Below are 14,972 nucleotides of genomic sequence, written 5' to 3' on the forward strand. Positions count from 1 at the left end.
GCCTAAACATCTGAGCCATTGGGTAGAGGAGGGGAAGTCTCCTTGCTCCACCGATGCACCCACACTGTTTAAAAAGACGCAGGCTAAGTTTGGCACAACACATTTCCTTTCACTCTTCCTCACCACCCTGGCAAAGCCTGATATGCAACACACTGGCAAAACAGCAGCAATATTTGTTCCTTGAAAAAAAAAATCCCAAGAGGCCCAGAATCTCAGCCAGTGCAAACTGAGGCCTTCATTGCTGGCAATTTTTTCTGTGTTTTTTTTTTCTCCCCTCCCCTTTCCCGGGAAACCTTTTGTGGATAAGATGCTGGCTGCAGCAGCTCTCCCCGCTCCAATAAAATCAGTGCAATGTTGCTAGACAGATATTGCTTCCTTAATTTTTTTAAATAGTATATAAGTTTCACATTTCAGTTTTGCTCCCTAGTGGTTATAGAGTCATAAGTCCCTCTCCTCAGACTAAGAACAGAGCTAAGACACAGGCTGCTACCTAATAAGAGATGCATCCTCCCCCCGCCCCAAATATCTCCCGAATCACCCCCTCCCCACCCTTGTAGAGTCAGCCTCACCTGTCGTTAGTCAATCAAACTAATCTGGAAAAGGACTTTCCCCACTTCTCCCTCCTCTCCACCCCATTTTAGGTTGTTCCACCAACGACCCTCCTCATGCTTTCAAGAGAGTCCGGAGGGAAGTGTTTCCCTCTAGTGGTAATAAGAAAAAGTATATTGCACAAGTCCATATCTCACTGCTGGAGTAGAAAAAATGTTGGTCATCGAGGCCAGAAGACAAAGGTCTATGCTAAGGGTAGCCGCGAGGGACGGAAATGTTCAAGAAGGTCTCCTGCTTCCCTCACCAAGGTCTTGGGCAGAGACCCTTGTAAACACACCCACATCTCGAGTCTTTTCAGCTCCTGACCCAGGCGAGAAAAGGAGGGCGATGGCCCAAACTCCGCTCTTCCTTAAGAGAAATCTCTCGCCACCGGCCCTCCCACAACCAAGGCGACGTGCACAATATACAAGACGCCTTAAAACACCACCACACTGGCTTGGGTCAGCCGGATTTGCTGCGAGATGGCCCAGAGGGGCGCATGCATGGCCTGAAAAGGAAGTAGCTTGTGGTGCCACAGTTGAACGCTACATCACAGCGGGAGCCGGGTGACGAGGTAGACATCCACTTCACATTGAAGACCTTACGAAGGAAGTCATCCGTTCTGGGACAAGAGGTGAACGAACGGGTGGGCTGCTGCCACCCGAAGGAAATGCAAAGGCTCTCAACACGAACTGACTTTAAAGTGGCCTTTCTTGGTCGACAAGGAGATGAAGACCAGCATGGGACAAGCGTGTCCGTTCGGTTGGACTGACAGCGACTCTCATCTCTCCATATTTCCAAGGAGCAAAAGCTGGCAGGAAGTGGAAAGACACTCCGAGTCCAATGAGGGAACCTTCCAAGAGCAGGTAGGGCCAAACCCTCCCTCTTATCTAGAAGGTGTTACTAGACCAGGGGTAGTCAAACTGCGGCCCTCCAGATGTCCATGGACTACAATTCCCATGAACCCCTGCCAACATTCGCTGGCAGGAGCTTATGGGAATTGTAGTCCATGGATATCTGGAGGGCCGCAGTTTGACTACCCCTGTACTAGACCTGCATGTAAACATCACAGGGAGATAACCCTGGGGGGGGGGGGTTGTGCCCCTTTAAGGGGAGCAGGTGGGGTAGATGATAAATAGCATGCATCACTGAAACGCTTGCAAATATATCAGGATAAGAAATGATTCCAACCACACGCAGCCCTGTACTGAATCGAAAGGCTGCCGTTTGGGTGGAGGGACAATCGGTGTGGGGGAGGGTGGGCCATTTTACCTGCCCCACCCCTGCATCGCAAGCGTACGTGCATCAGATGCCATCCAAACAGCAGGCAGAAGAAAGCCGTATCCCTGCTGCGTGACGGTCACCATCAGAGGCCTCCTCACAGCTGTGGGCTGATAATACTGCTTGTTCATGCAAGGGCTGGGGGGGGGGCAGGATAAAGAGAGAAAGAAGGCGGGTCAAAGGGAACCCTCCCCAACTGAGTTGGGATCTCAAGAGCCGACTGACTTTGTAGTCCCTTTGATAAGGTACGATGCCACACCGGGCATTAATACTGATAGTGCTTCCATTGCTTCTTCGGGGTAGGTGGGGGGAACTGTGCAATTTTAGTTAGCTTACTGAAGGCAGCAGGCTGGGCCGCCTGGAGAGGCAGGAAGCACCAAGAGGAAGCAAGTGGGCGTTTTTCTTTTCAAATTATACCCCCCCGTATGGATAACGCCGCTCTTAAGGTATTTTGAAAAGACACGGCTGATTTAGACACCAGCCCCCAAGAAGCCAAGGAGAGATTTCTTCCTGCTATTCAGAGACGACCTGCAGTAACAAAAGGCTACGCTACTTCTCTGCAAGGTGACTCCTCCTCAGCAGCTTACTTGCCCCACAGCTGAGAGACCCTTGGTGGCACAATGGCAAGCAGCCAGCGCCTCTCAGGAAACAATCCTCAACTAGGGCTACTATGTCAACCAAAGACTACACACCACCTGAGCATCAACAAAATCTGCCTTTCACTTTGCAGGAGGTAGCCCCAGCCCTGGCTCTAGGACAGGGGTAGTCAAACTGCGGCCCTCCAGATGCCCATGGACTACAATTCCCAGGAGCCCCCTGCCAGCATTCGCTGGCAGGGGGCTCCTGGGAATTGTAGTCCATGGACATCCGGAGGGCCGCAGTTTGACTACCCCTGCTCTAGGACATCCATCTCAACCCGGGAGACGCGTTATCCTCCTGAATTGTCTCTCTGCTGTCCTTACAAAACCACAGGAGAAGCCACCAAGACGCCTTGGTACCCTGTTTCCATTCTAGTCCAAAGAAGGACTACCATGACCCAATCTACTTGACGTCTCTCAGCTGCTTCTTAGGTCTATCTCGGGGTAATTCCTCATCGATAACCCTTCGCTCCAAATGCCTCGCTTCCCCACCCCTTTTACAACGGGGCTAAGGAAGGAGACACACGAGTCATCCCTCCCAAATGAAAATATGCGTGGGTAAACAGCTGCTCCACCCAATTTGATCCCCCATTTCAGAGCCCGCCCCCTTCCTATCTTGAACCTCGTCTCAAAACGAGCAAGTCTAACTAATAGGTACGCCATACTTCTCTTCACTACAAAAAAATGCGTGGGCTCAACACACTACAGAGCGATGCCAATTTTAGGGTTCAAGGTCACAGGGAAGGTTGGCTTCCCTCCCCCATGGATTTAGAAACATGGCTGTGCACCTGTATCCTGTAAAGGTGTGAGCAGGCATCAAGAGGGAGGGCCACACAAACACACACCCACACACACACTCACACACCCATCGGGAACTTCTGAACCTGGTCTACACATGACAGTGCAGGGGGAAGGGGAGGGTTAAGAGGCAGACCCTCCCCTTCCGAGACTCTCAATACAGAACGTTAGAAATAAAGAGGGAAAGAGAGAGGGTATTTTTTTCTTAAAAAATGATTTTTTTTCTATTAAAATCCATCAACTCAAAAAGAAAAGAAAACGTTGCCATATATATACATATACAGGATCGCCCCAATGGCGAAATAACGGTCCAGAAGAGGAAATATTTGAGCCATTTCCCGACCAGAGAAGTGAGTGTGTGTGTGTGTGTGTGTGTGTGTGTGTGTGTATTTGTGTACGAAATGGATGTTGGGGGGGGGCTGGTGTCAGGTTGGTTACAATTTGAACGATTTAAAGACTCTGTTTGGATTCTACTCCTCCTCCCCCCCCCAGCCTTCTCTCAGCCCACTTTCTGAGGGTTGGTTGCTCGGACTCCTTGCTCATATGTTACTCGCTGGCTGATGAGATATTGGGCTGCTTGAGTGGCGGCCGGCGTGCCAGTGATGGTGACTTTACGGTTCCTGGTGCCTGGAATAAACTCCCCCTTTTTGGAAATCTGGATGCGGGCACCCGTCAGCTCTTGGTACTCCACTAACGTCTTGCCTCCTTTCCCCAAAATGGCGCCTACTAGGTTCTCCGGCACGGCGATCTCCACCATATCTTTGGCGCTTTCCACCAGCTTCTCGGTAGCCAAGAAGGAACTGGCCACCAGTGGGGAGGCCGTCCCCAAGTAGCCATTGGCTGCCCCCGTGGCCGCAGCTAGAGAGCCCAGGGTGAAGGCTCCGACTGCACCCGCTGGGGTGGAGGTGCTGGTAGAAGCCTCGTTGGCATAGGAAGCTAAGAGATTGGCGGCAGCGGCAGCAGCTGGGTTGGCGCCGGCAGCGACAGCCGCAAGCACCCCGGAAGCAGCTGCTGAGTTGAGGCCGAGCCCCAAGGAACTGGTGTTGTATCCGTAGCTTGCCAAGGTGTTGAGAGCCGTGCTGATAGCCAAAAGGTCGCTCCCAGAGAAGCCTGGCAAAGCAGCGGGGAAAGCCCCCACTCCGGCAAGGCTGGTGTGGCCCAGCAAGCCCGACGCCGTGGCAGCGGCAGCAGCTGCGGGCAGGACGTCCGTGGAGTTTGCGTAAGGGGATCCGGTCGGGTTAGAGTTGGCTACGGGGCCTGTGATGTTGGCGTAGCTGATGTTGAGGCAGCTGCTGCTCTGTGGGTCCTCCTGGATCTTCTGGACGATGATGTCGACCGCCTTGTGGATTTGTTCGGGTTCCCCACTGATAGTCACCACCCGCTCCTGAAGGTTGATGCCCTCCGGCTTCTGGCTCAGTTGCACCCAGGCCCCCGACTGCTCCATGATGGCCTTGACGGTGGCACCGCCTTTGCCAATGATCAGTCCAGCCGTGCTGTTTGGGACAATCACCTTGGCCTGCATTGGAGGAAAAAGAGAGGGTGTGATAGGGGTGGAGCAAGGTTTGATTCACTTGCATTCCGATTCCTTACCCTGAACCAGGGGTAGTCAAACTGCGGCCCTCCAGATGTCCATGGACTACAATTACCATGAGCCCCTGCCAGTGTTTTCTGGCAGGGGCCCATGGGAATCATAGTCCATGGACACCTGGAGGGCTGCAGTTTGACTACCCCTGCGAACGGTTGTCAGGAATAGCGAGAGGAGATTTCCTGAATGGACTATTAATTCACCAGGCAAGGACAGGAAGTAAATCCTTCAATATGACAAGGAAGCAATTTGGCCTGCAGATCAACACACCACAATGCAGGAACAGGAAGTAAACTCTGTCATGGACCAGGAAGCAGCATGGTTCTTGCTGTGGGGAGAGCGAGATGAAGATAAAGGCCCTATCTGAGAGAGAAAGGCTCTATCTGCCGGAGGCGGCAGAAAAAACTGTCTCATGAAGTGCTGTTCTGTATCAGAGCTCTCCAGTATGGTCTGTTTGTAATATTCCAGATCAAGCTGGACATCAGGGTCCTAACTATTTTTATTGTTATTTATAGGCCATGCGGTCTCGGGGTTGCTCACAACAATGGGTTAAAAACCAGGGCAAATTTAAAATACAATGAAAACCTATCAGTATCATAGAATCATAGAGTTGGAAGGCACCTCCAGGGTCATCTAATCCAACCCGCTGCAGAATGCAGGAAATTTACAACTCCCTGCCCACCCACAGGGACCCAAATCCCATGCCCAGATGCTGGTGGTAAGGAAGGGCCACGAGAGCCAAGCACTGACACAATCCCTTCTGCCCGTCCACTTGCAATCTGCATAAATTCGCAGAATCAGCTTTTCAGTAACAGCTATTAACTAGGCATGAAATGGAGGGCTGGCCAGGACCACACCTTGTGAAATCCAAGCTGGGAAACTCTTGGAGATTTGGGGATGGAGCCTGGGAGAACAGGGACCTCAGTGCGGTGCAAGGCCTTATAGTCCCTCCTCCAAAGCAGCCCTTTTCTCCAGGGGAAAGAATCCCTGACATCAGGAGATGAGCTGTCATTCCGGGGGATCCTCAGCTCCCACCTGGAGGCTGGCACCCCTCTGTCTGGCATCACTGTGGCGATGCAGGGATGGAGGCATGCCCTGATCATATCACGACCCTGCTGGCCACACTCCATTTTTCAGTTTGGCCTGCAGATCACCACACCGCTGTGCGGGAACAGGAAGTAGATGTCGCAGCCTGACAGGAAGCAGCACAGTTCTTTGCGGGGGGAAGAGTGAGGCAGACAGAAGGAGCTGTCAGAATTGTCAGAATCTTGACCTTCCGCTGGGAGGCTTCTGGCTCTTGGTGTGGGATTTCGAGAGGCAAGGGCTGCAGTCAAGGGATTTCCTTTAGCTGCAGGGGTAGTCAAACTGCATCCCTCCAGATGTCCATGGACTACCATTCCCAGGAGCCCCTGCCAGCATTCGCTGGCAGGGGCTCCTGGGAATGGTAGTCCATGGACATCTGGAGGGCCGCAGTTTGACTACCCCTGAGCTACAGACTAGTTCCAAACAGCCATGATCCGGTAGCCCAAGTTGGCCTGATCTCATCCCATCTGGGAAGCGAAGCTTGGTGCAGCGGTTAAGAGCAGCGGCTTCTGACCTGACTTGGATTCCCCGCTCCTCCTCCACGTGTTGGGTGACCCTGGGCTGGTCACAGCCCTGATAGTGCTGCTCTCACAGAGCAGTTCCCTCAGAGCTCTCTCGGCCCCACCTCCCTTGCAGAGTGTCTCTTGTGGGAGAGGAAGGGAAGGAAATGGGAGGCCGCTCTGGTAGAGAACAGCGGGGTATAAAAAACAACTCTTCTTCTTCTAAGGGGGGCTGTGTTTGCTTAGTGCTTAGGTGGGAGACCACCGAGGCAGGCCAGGGCCTGCGCATCTCTTGCCTTGAAACCCCATGAGGGCCAGTTGGGGCTCAAAGGCCCTTTCCACACACCCCATTCCAGGGAGGGGCAAAACCACACCGTGCAGTTCTAGCAGCCCTTCAAGGGAAAGGGACGTTTCATTCCAGTGCATGACTCTGTGGATGAGAGCCCTTTTCATTAGAGGCAATGAGACGAAATGGGCCGTAAACTGCGAACGCTTCTGATGTAATCAAGTGCTGCTGGCTATTAAGATGCCAATGACCCCCCTGCTTATCATTATGGCACGGAGAGGGTCGGCTGCCATCCTTCCCTACGGGCAGACTCCAAACTCCTCCCTGCCCACCCTCCTTCCTTCTTTAAAGATATCCCGCTCTTATTCGGCAACCCATTGCAAGCGCCTGCCCAAGTACCTAATTCGGAGGGCGGAAAGCTCCTTTCAGCACCATGGAGAGCAGATAGCCCTGTCCCTCTGAGATTCGGCTCTTGGCCTCTGCTTGGGAAACCCTGGCTGGCTGGGGGTCTTTCTAGGCCCCCGAGAACTAGGCCAGCTTGTGACAAGTGGACAGCCAGGTCTTCCAAACCAGGGTAGAAACTGAGGCACAGACTCAAACTCTGAGAAGACACAGTTTCTCCCCTTCCAACCAGGGCTGGGTATGCTGCATGATTTTTAAATAAAGGTAATAAATTCTATGCCAAGAACCATTGGATTTCACAGCCTGAACAAACAGTGCAAGCCAGTCCAATTCTGCATGACAACTTTTATTTTTTGCATGGTTGAATCTGTTTCAGCTCTTTATGGGGAGGGGCAAGAGGCCCTGCAGGGTGCTGAAGTCCTGACCTCAGCCAGGGAAGTCCTGTTCACCAACAAAATAAAAACAGGAGTCCAACAGTTGCCTGAAGACCAGCAAAAGGCAATCCAATGTCAGCTTTTGTGAGTCGGAACTCAGAAGCACAGGCTCTCTTGTTCAGCAACATAAATCTTATTCACCTCGAGTTTGCCCACCAGCTTTTAAGAGAAGCTTCATAAGCCTGAGGAAAAGTTCTGGTTACCATATCTCAAAAAGGACATTGCAGATCTGGAAAGACCAGAGGAGGGCAACCAAGATGAGGGGGTAGGAGCATCTTCCTGGGGAGGAAAGGCTGAAGAATATGGGACTTGTCAGTTGAGAAAAGAGACAACTGTGACCCCCTCCCCAGTATAAATGAAGCTGGGTGGGGGAGAAAGTTCACAAAGAGCAGTTCTTCTCCAGCTCCCAAAATACTAGAACTCCAGGGTATCCAATGGAGCTGATGGGCAGGAGGTTCCAGGTGGACAAAAGGAAACACCACGTTATAAAGAGAGAGTGATTAAAATGTGGCATTCACTGTCAGGGGATGTAGAGATGACGAGAGGAATTTACAGCTTTAAAAGGCACTAGATGCATTCATGGAGAATAAGTCTGTCATTGAATACTAGCCATGGTGACTGAGGGGAAGCTCCACTTTCAGAGGCACTAAACCTCTGAATAGCAGAACCAGGAGAACCTCAGGGGAACACCTCAGCCTCCCTGCTCTGTGACTGATTCTTCAGAGGAACTGGCTGGCCCCTGGGTGAGACGGGAGGCTGGACTGGATGGGCCCTCCCTGGTCTGACCCAGCAGGGCTCTTCTGATGTTATTATGAAGGCCTCGGCCTCCCTGCCCTGTGGCTGGCCCTGCAGAGGAACTGGCTGGCCCCTGGGTGACTTGGGAGGCTGGACTGGATGGGCCCTCCCTGGTCTGACCCAGCAGGGCTCTCCTGATGTCCTTAGGAAGGCCTTGGCCTCCCTGCCCTGTGGCTGGCCCTCCAGAGGAACTGGCTGGCCCCTGGGTGAGACGGGAGGCTGGACTGGATGGGCCCTCCCTGGTCTGACCCAGCAGGGCTCTCCTGATGTCCTTAGGAAGGCCTTGGCCTCTCTGCCCTGTGGCTGGCCCTCCGGAGGAACTGGTTGGCCCCTGGGCGAGACAGGAGGCTGGACTGGATGGGCCTTCCCTGGTCTGACCCAGCAGGGCTCCCCTGATGTCCTTAGGAAGGCCTCGGCCTCTCTGCCCTGTGGCTGGCCCTCCAGAGGAACTGGTTGGCCCCTGGGTGAGATGGGAGGCTGGACTGGATGGGCCTTCCCTGGTCTGACCCAGGAGGGCTCCCCTGATGTCCTTAGGAAGGCCTCGGCCTCCCTGCCCTGTGGCTGGCCCTCCAGAGGAACTGGCTGGCCCCTGGGTGAGACGGGAGGCTGGACTGGATGGGCCCTCCCTGGTCTGACCCAGCAGGGCTCTCCTGATGTCCTTAGGAATGCCTCGGCCTCCCTGCCCTGTGGCTGGCCCTCCAGGGGAATTGGCTGGCCCCTGGGTGAGACGGGAGGGTGGACTGGATGGGCCCTCCCTGGTCTGACCCAGCAGGGCTCTCCTGATGTCCTTAGGAAGGCCTCGGCCTCTCTGCCCTGTGGGTGGCCCTCCAGGGGAACTGGCTGGCCCCTGGGTGAGACGGGAGGCTGGACTGGATGGGCCCTCCCTGGTCTAACCCAGCAGGGCTCTCCTGATGTCCTTAGGAAGGCCTCGCCCTCTCTGCCCTGTGGGTGGCCCTCCAGGGGAACTGGCTGGCCCCTGGGTGAGACGGGAGGGTGGACTGGATGGGCCCTCCCTGGTCTGACCCAGCAGGGCTCCCCTGATGTCCTTAGGAAGGCCTCGGCCTCCCTGCCCTATGGCTGGCCCTCCAGAGGAACTGGCTGGCCCCTGGGTGAGACGGGAGGCTGGACTGGATGGGCCCTCCCTGGTCTGATCCAGCAGGGCTCTCCTGATGTCCTTAGGAAGGCCTCGGCCTCCCTGCCCTGTGGCTGGCCCTCCAGGGGAATTGGCTGGCCCCTGGGTGAGACGGGAGGGTGGACTGGATGGGCCCTCCCTGGTCTGACCCAGCAGGGCTCTCCTGATGTCCTTAGGAAGGCCTCGGCCTCTCTGCCCTGTGGGTGGCCCTCCAGGGGAACTGGCTGGCCCCTGGGTGAGACGGGAGGCTGGACTGGATGGGCCCTCCCTGGTCTGACCCAGCAGGGCTCTCCTGATGTCCTTAGGAAGGCCTCGGCCTCTCTGCCCTGTGGGTGGCCCTCCAGGGGAACTGGCTGGCCCCTGGGTGAGACGGGAGGGTGGACTGGATGGGCCCTCCCTGGTCTGACCCAGCAGGGCTCCCCTGATGTCCTTAGGAAGGACTCATCCTCCCTGCCCTGTGGCTGGCCTTCAAAAGGAACTAGTTGGCTACCGTGCAGGAAAGGATGCTGGACTACATGTATCTTCACTGGTCCGATCCTGCAAGGCTCTTATGGTGCTCCTAACAAGAAATATTTTATTTAAAATAGTGAAAAGTGGCTGTTCTTGGATTCAAAGGGCTGTGTCTCATTGTGAGGCTGTTCTGTACTCCTGAAGAAGGCAAACAAACTTTGCTCACAGCATCTCACTTGCAGACCAAGGTGCGTGCCGGTATAAAATGTACTTTAAAAGATTCTGCTCTGGTGCTGAGGGCTTTGAATGAGATTTTCTTTGACTCTTGCTCATCCATGCGACACTACAGTTTGAAGAGAACGGGAGGTACGAGCAGTGTGTGTGTGTGTGTGTGTGTGTGTGTGTGTGTGTGTGTGTGTAAGAGTGGGCGTGGGGAGAGGGGATTTCAGGGAGTTCTCCACCCGCCCCAATCTTCTTTTATGTAACCACAGAGAAAGAGACGGCTGTTTAGATTTAGCAAGGAAATGCTCTTATGTAAGCAAGCCCCCACCGTCCCCTCCCATCCATTGCCTCAGTCAGCAGGCCCACAACGATGGGGGAGGATTAGTGGGGAGAGGGAAGGGGAGAGGAGGCTGTGCCCCTCTGCTGGTGCAACAGAGTGACACTCCCACCTGGGAGGCCGTGTCGCCTGGGAACTGGCCGTCTCCGCTGGGCCAGGAGGACCACACAAACACAGAACGGATTATTGTGAAGAGCTGGCCCAGCCTGGCCTGATCTCATCAGAACTCAGAGGGCGACTCACAGGGTCACTCTGCTTAGTACTTGGATGGGAGACCAGCAAGGAAGTCCACGGTTGCTACGAAGAGGGAGGCAAGAGCCAACCGCCTCTGAACATCTCTTGCCTTGAAATCTCGCTGTCCTAATCTCTGACCCCTCCCGAGAAACACAGTCCTGGCTCCCACATGGTAGAATGGAGCTCCCAGGAGTGATCAGAGCCCTGACGGAACTTGCTAAGATCCACGGGGCCTGCAAGATAAAGCTCTTGCAGCAGGCTTATGGTTGAGGCTAGTGGAAAGTCCCCCTCCCCCTCCCCTCTACTGCCTCCTCATATTATTGTACCACTGACTGTCCAGAATCTAACGTCTGTCGGTGCTGATATATTAACTTGTTAGTTTTAACCTATTAAAACTACTGACCCACAGGCAAGTGTTGGTGGATGAGGTGAAGGAGGTGGGGACCCTAGGGGGAAGTGACCATGTCCTCATAGAATTCCTTTTGAGATGGGGAGCCAAGAAAGCTTGTAGCCAGACATGGATCTTGGATTTTCGTAGGGCAAACTTCAATAAACTCAGAGACATGATGAGTGTCATACCATGGACGAGAATGCTGGAAGGGAAGGGAGCATGTGAAGGGTGGGTGCTACTCAAACAAGAGCTATTGCATGCTCAATCAATGACTATCCCAGAAAGACGAAAACACTGCAGGAGCTCTAAGAAGCCTATTTGGATGAACAGAGAACTCCAAGAGGAACTAAGAAAGAAAAGTAAAATGTTCAGGAAATGGAGGGAAGGACAGAGCTCTAAAGAAGAGTACCTACAGGTTACTAGGCACTGTAGATCAATCATCAGAAAGGCCAAAGCTGAGAGTGAGCTAAGATTGGCCAGGGAAGCCCATTGTAACAAGAAAAGATTTTTCAGTTATGTGAGGAGCAAACGTAAAGTAAAGGAGGCAATAGGCCCACTGTTGGGTGCGGATGGACAAACTCTAATGGAAGATGCAGAGAAAGCAGAAAGGCCTATTTTACATCTGTTTTTTCCCACAGGTCAAAGTGTTTAGGCACATCTAGAGATGGCCGTAGCCAAATGATAGTGTCTGGGTGGCAGGTTAACATGGATAGAGAGGTTGTCAAGAGGCATTTAGCTGCACTGGATGAGTTCAAATCCCCTGGGCCGGATGAAATGCACCAGTGCTCAATGAAGTGCTCAAAGAACTTTCCAGAGAACTTACACAGCCCTTGTCCATCATCTTCGGAACCTCTTTAAGGACTGGAGATGTCCCGGGGGACTGGAAGAGAGCAAACGTTATTCCGATCTTCAAAAAAGGGAGGAAGGATGACCCGGGAAACTACAGACCTGAGAGTCTGACCTCTGTTGTGGGGAAGATAATGGAGCAGATATTTTAGGGAGCAATCTGCAAACATCTGGAGGACAATTTGGTGATCCAAGGAAGTCAGCATGGATTTGTCTCCAACATGTCCTGCCAGACCAACCTGGTTTCCTTTTTTGACCAAGTAACAGGTTTGCTGGATCGTGGAAATTCGGTTGATGTCATTTACTTGGATTTTAGTAAAGCTTTTGACAAGTTTCCGCATGATGTTCTGATGGATAAGTTGAAGGACTGCAATCTGGATTTTCAGATAGTTAAGTGGATAGGGAACTGGTTAGAGAACCGCACTCAAATAGTTGTTGTCAATGGTGTTTCACCAGACTGGAGGGAGGTGAGTAGCGGGGTACCTCAGGGCTCGGGGCTCGGCCCGGTACTTTTAAACATATTTATTAATGATCTAGATGAGGGGGGTGGAGGGACTACTCATCAAGTTTGCAGATGACACCAAATTGGGAGGACTGGCAAATACTCCAGAAGATAGAGACAGAGTTCAACGAGATCTGAACACAATGGGCAAATGAGAACAAGATGCAATTTAATAAAGATAAATGTAAAGTTCTGCATCTGGGTCAGAAAAATGAAAAGCATGCCTACTGGATGGGGGATACGCTTCTAGGTAACACTGTGTGTGAACGAGACCTTGGGGTACTTGTGGATTGTAAACTAAACATGAGCAGGCAGTGTGATGCAGCGGTAAAAAAGGCGAATGCCATTTTGGGCTGTATCAACAGGGGCATCACATCAAAATCACAAGATGTCATAGTCCCATTGTATACGGCACTGGTCAGACCACACCTGAGTACTGTGTACAGTTCTGGAGGCCTCACTTCAAGAACGATGTAGATAAAATTGAAAGGGTACAGAGGAGAGCAACGAAGATGATCTGGGACCAAGGGACCAAGCCCTATGAAGATAGGTTGAGGGACTTGGGAATGTTCAGCCTGGAGAAAAGGAGGTTGAGAGGGGACACAATAGCCCTCTTTAAGTATTTGAAAGGTTGTCACTTGGAGGAGGGCAGGATGCTGTTTCTGTTGGCTGCAGAGGAAAGGACACGCAGTAATGGGTTGAAACTTCAAGTACAACGATATCGGCTAGATATCAGGAATATAATTTCACAGTCAGAGTAGTTCAGCAGTGGAATAGGCTGCCTAAGGAGGTGGTGAGCTCCCCCTCACTGGCAGTCTTCAAGCAAAGGTTGGATACACACTTTTCTTGGATGCTTTAGGATGCTTTGGGCTAATCCTGCGTTGAGCAGGGAGTTGGACTAGATGGCCTGTATGGCCCCTTCCAACTCTATCATTCTATGAATCTATGATTCTAATATATATATTTTTAATTTCAACATAAATATAATTTGCCAGGTGCCCCTAGATGTCCCTCCAAAACTGGGACAATCTGGTCACCTTATTCTGGCCCCCACTTGGTGGAATGAGTCCCCGGAGGAGATCATGGCCTTGTAAGAGCTAGCACAGCTCTGCAGGGCTTGCAAAACTGAGCAACCAAGATTTTGCTTGGCCCCCCTAGAACCCTCCCCTACTGGATATGCCACCTGATACAACACAAGGCGACACCTCATCAAGTGAATATTGTGAACAGTTAGATGATTACAATGTTTACAAGTTGCAAGTTTTTAAATCTGCAAGGAAGGAAGGAAGGAAGGAAGGAAGGAAGGAAGGAAGGAAGGAAGGAAGGAAGGAAGGAAGGAAGGAAGGAAGGAAGGAAGGAAGGAAGGAAGGAAGGAAGGAAGGAAGGAAGGAAGGAAGGAAGGAAGGAAGGAAGGAAGGAAGGAAGGAAGGAAGGAAGGAAGGAAGGAAGGAAGGAATCAAACAATAATAGTTTCTACCATCCTTTTGTTTCAAGACTACACGAACCCCATTTTGGCTTCTTCCCAATTTGTGTCCCTGTCCTGGTGACTCCAAAACCTTGCTGTGACATCCCTGATGTGAGCCATAGTTCCTTGGACTAATGCGTCACTTTTCTTGCCTGCCTTCCTCCTCCTCTGCTCAGCCAGGGTTTATGTCTTTCTCCTCAACCCACCACCCAGATCAACTGTCATCTTCCCACCTACTCTCTTGCTCTTTTTATTTCTCTCTTAAAAAAAAAAACGCAGGGGGGAAAAAAGAACAAGAGGGGGAAAAACCAAATCCAGCAACTAATTAAAAAAAGAGGAAAGAAGTATATATATAATGTGAATACATAACAGCCTTTTAAGATGGAGGGTTGAAATGAGCAAAAACTCCTGAGTTTTAGAAGCTTTATTCTTCTTCTGGGTAGATGGCAAGACCCAGGGCGGGGGCGGGGGATAATTTCAGGTGCTTTCCAGATATACCTCAGCCCACTTCATACAAGTGCTAATCCAGGGTAGTCAACCTGTGGTCCTCCAGATGTTCATGGACTGCAATTCCCATGAGCCCCTGCCAGCGTTTGCTGGCAGGGGCTCATGGGAATTGTAGTCCATGAACATCTGGAGGACCACAGGTTGACTACCCCTGTGCTAATCTATCTAGCAGGAGAACCAATGGCTGATTCAAGCGCTCCCTCCCCCATTTTCCACAAGCAGGAAACAGATATTTGGAGAACTTATGACTAGAAGGACTTCAGGAAGAAAGTTCTGGAACCATCAGGAAAAGTTTCTTTGACCTGGCCTGAGCTGGCCATTGGGAAGGAAAAGAGAGAAAATTCTTGGAAGTGAGGAGAAAGGGCTCTTTCGTGCTGAGTCTGGAAGAGCATCCAGATCTCTTAGGCAACCATTGACATGAGCTGGCCTGGAGAGCCGGAGGAGGCCCCGGGGTAATGGAAACTGCAGAGATCTATAACATTTGAAGCTTAAGGGT

The 14,972-nt window shown here is 52.1% G+C and overlaps 1 protein-coding gene across 2 annotated transcripts in view; it reads right to left on the minus strand.

Annotated features, from left to right (window-relative positions):
• Positions 1–2,730: 2,730 nt before the first annotated feature.
• The window catches only part of NOVA2 (NOVA alternative splicing regulator 2), a 56,869-nt gene continuing 44,627 nt past the window's right edge, over positions 2,731–14,972 (minus strand). For both annotated transcript variants that reach the window (XM_077318448.1, XM_077318449.1), the window contains exon 4: positions 2,731–4,821. In XM_077318448.1, coding sequence (XP_077174563.1) covers positions 3,805–4,821 — 1,017 coding nt within the window. In that variant the 3' untranslated portion in view covers positions 2,731–3,804. The remainder of the gene's footprint in view (positions 4,822–14,972) is intronic.

The sequence above is a fragment of the Paroedura picta genome, unplaced genomic scaffold (genome assembly GCF_049243985.1).
Source record: "Paroedura picta isolate Pp20150507F unplaced genomic scaffold, Ppicta_v3.0 Ppicta_v3_sca21, whole genome shotgun sequence".
Classification (NCBI taxonomy): domain Eukaryota; kingdom Metazoa; phylum Chordata; class Lepidosauria; order Squamata; family Gekkonidae; genus Paroedura; species Paroedura picta.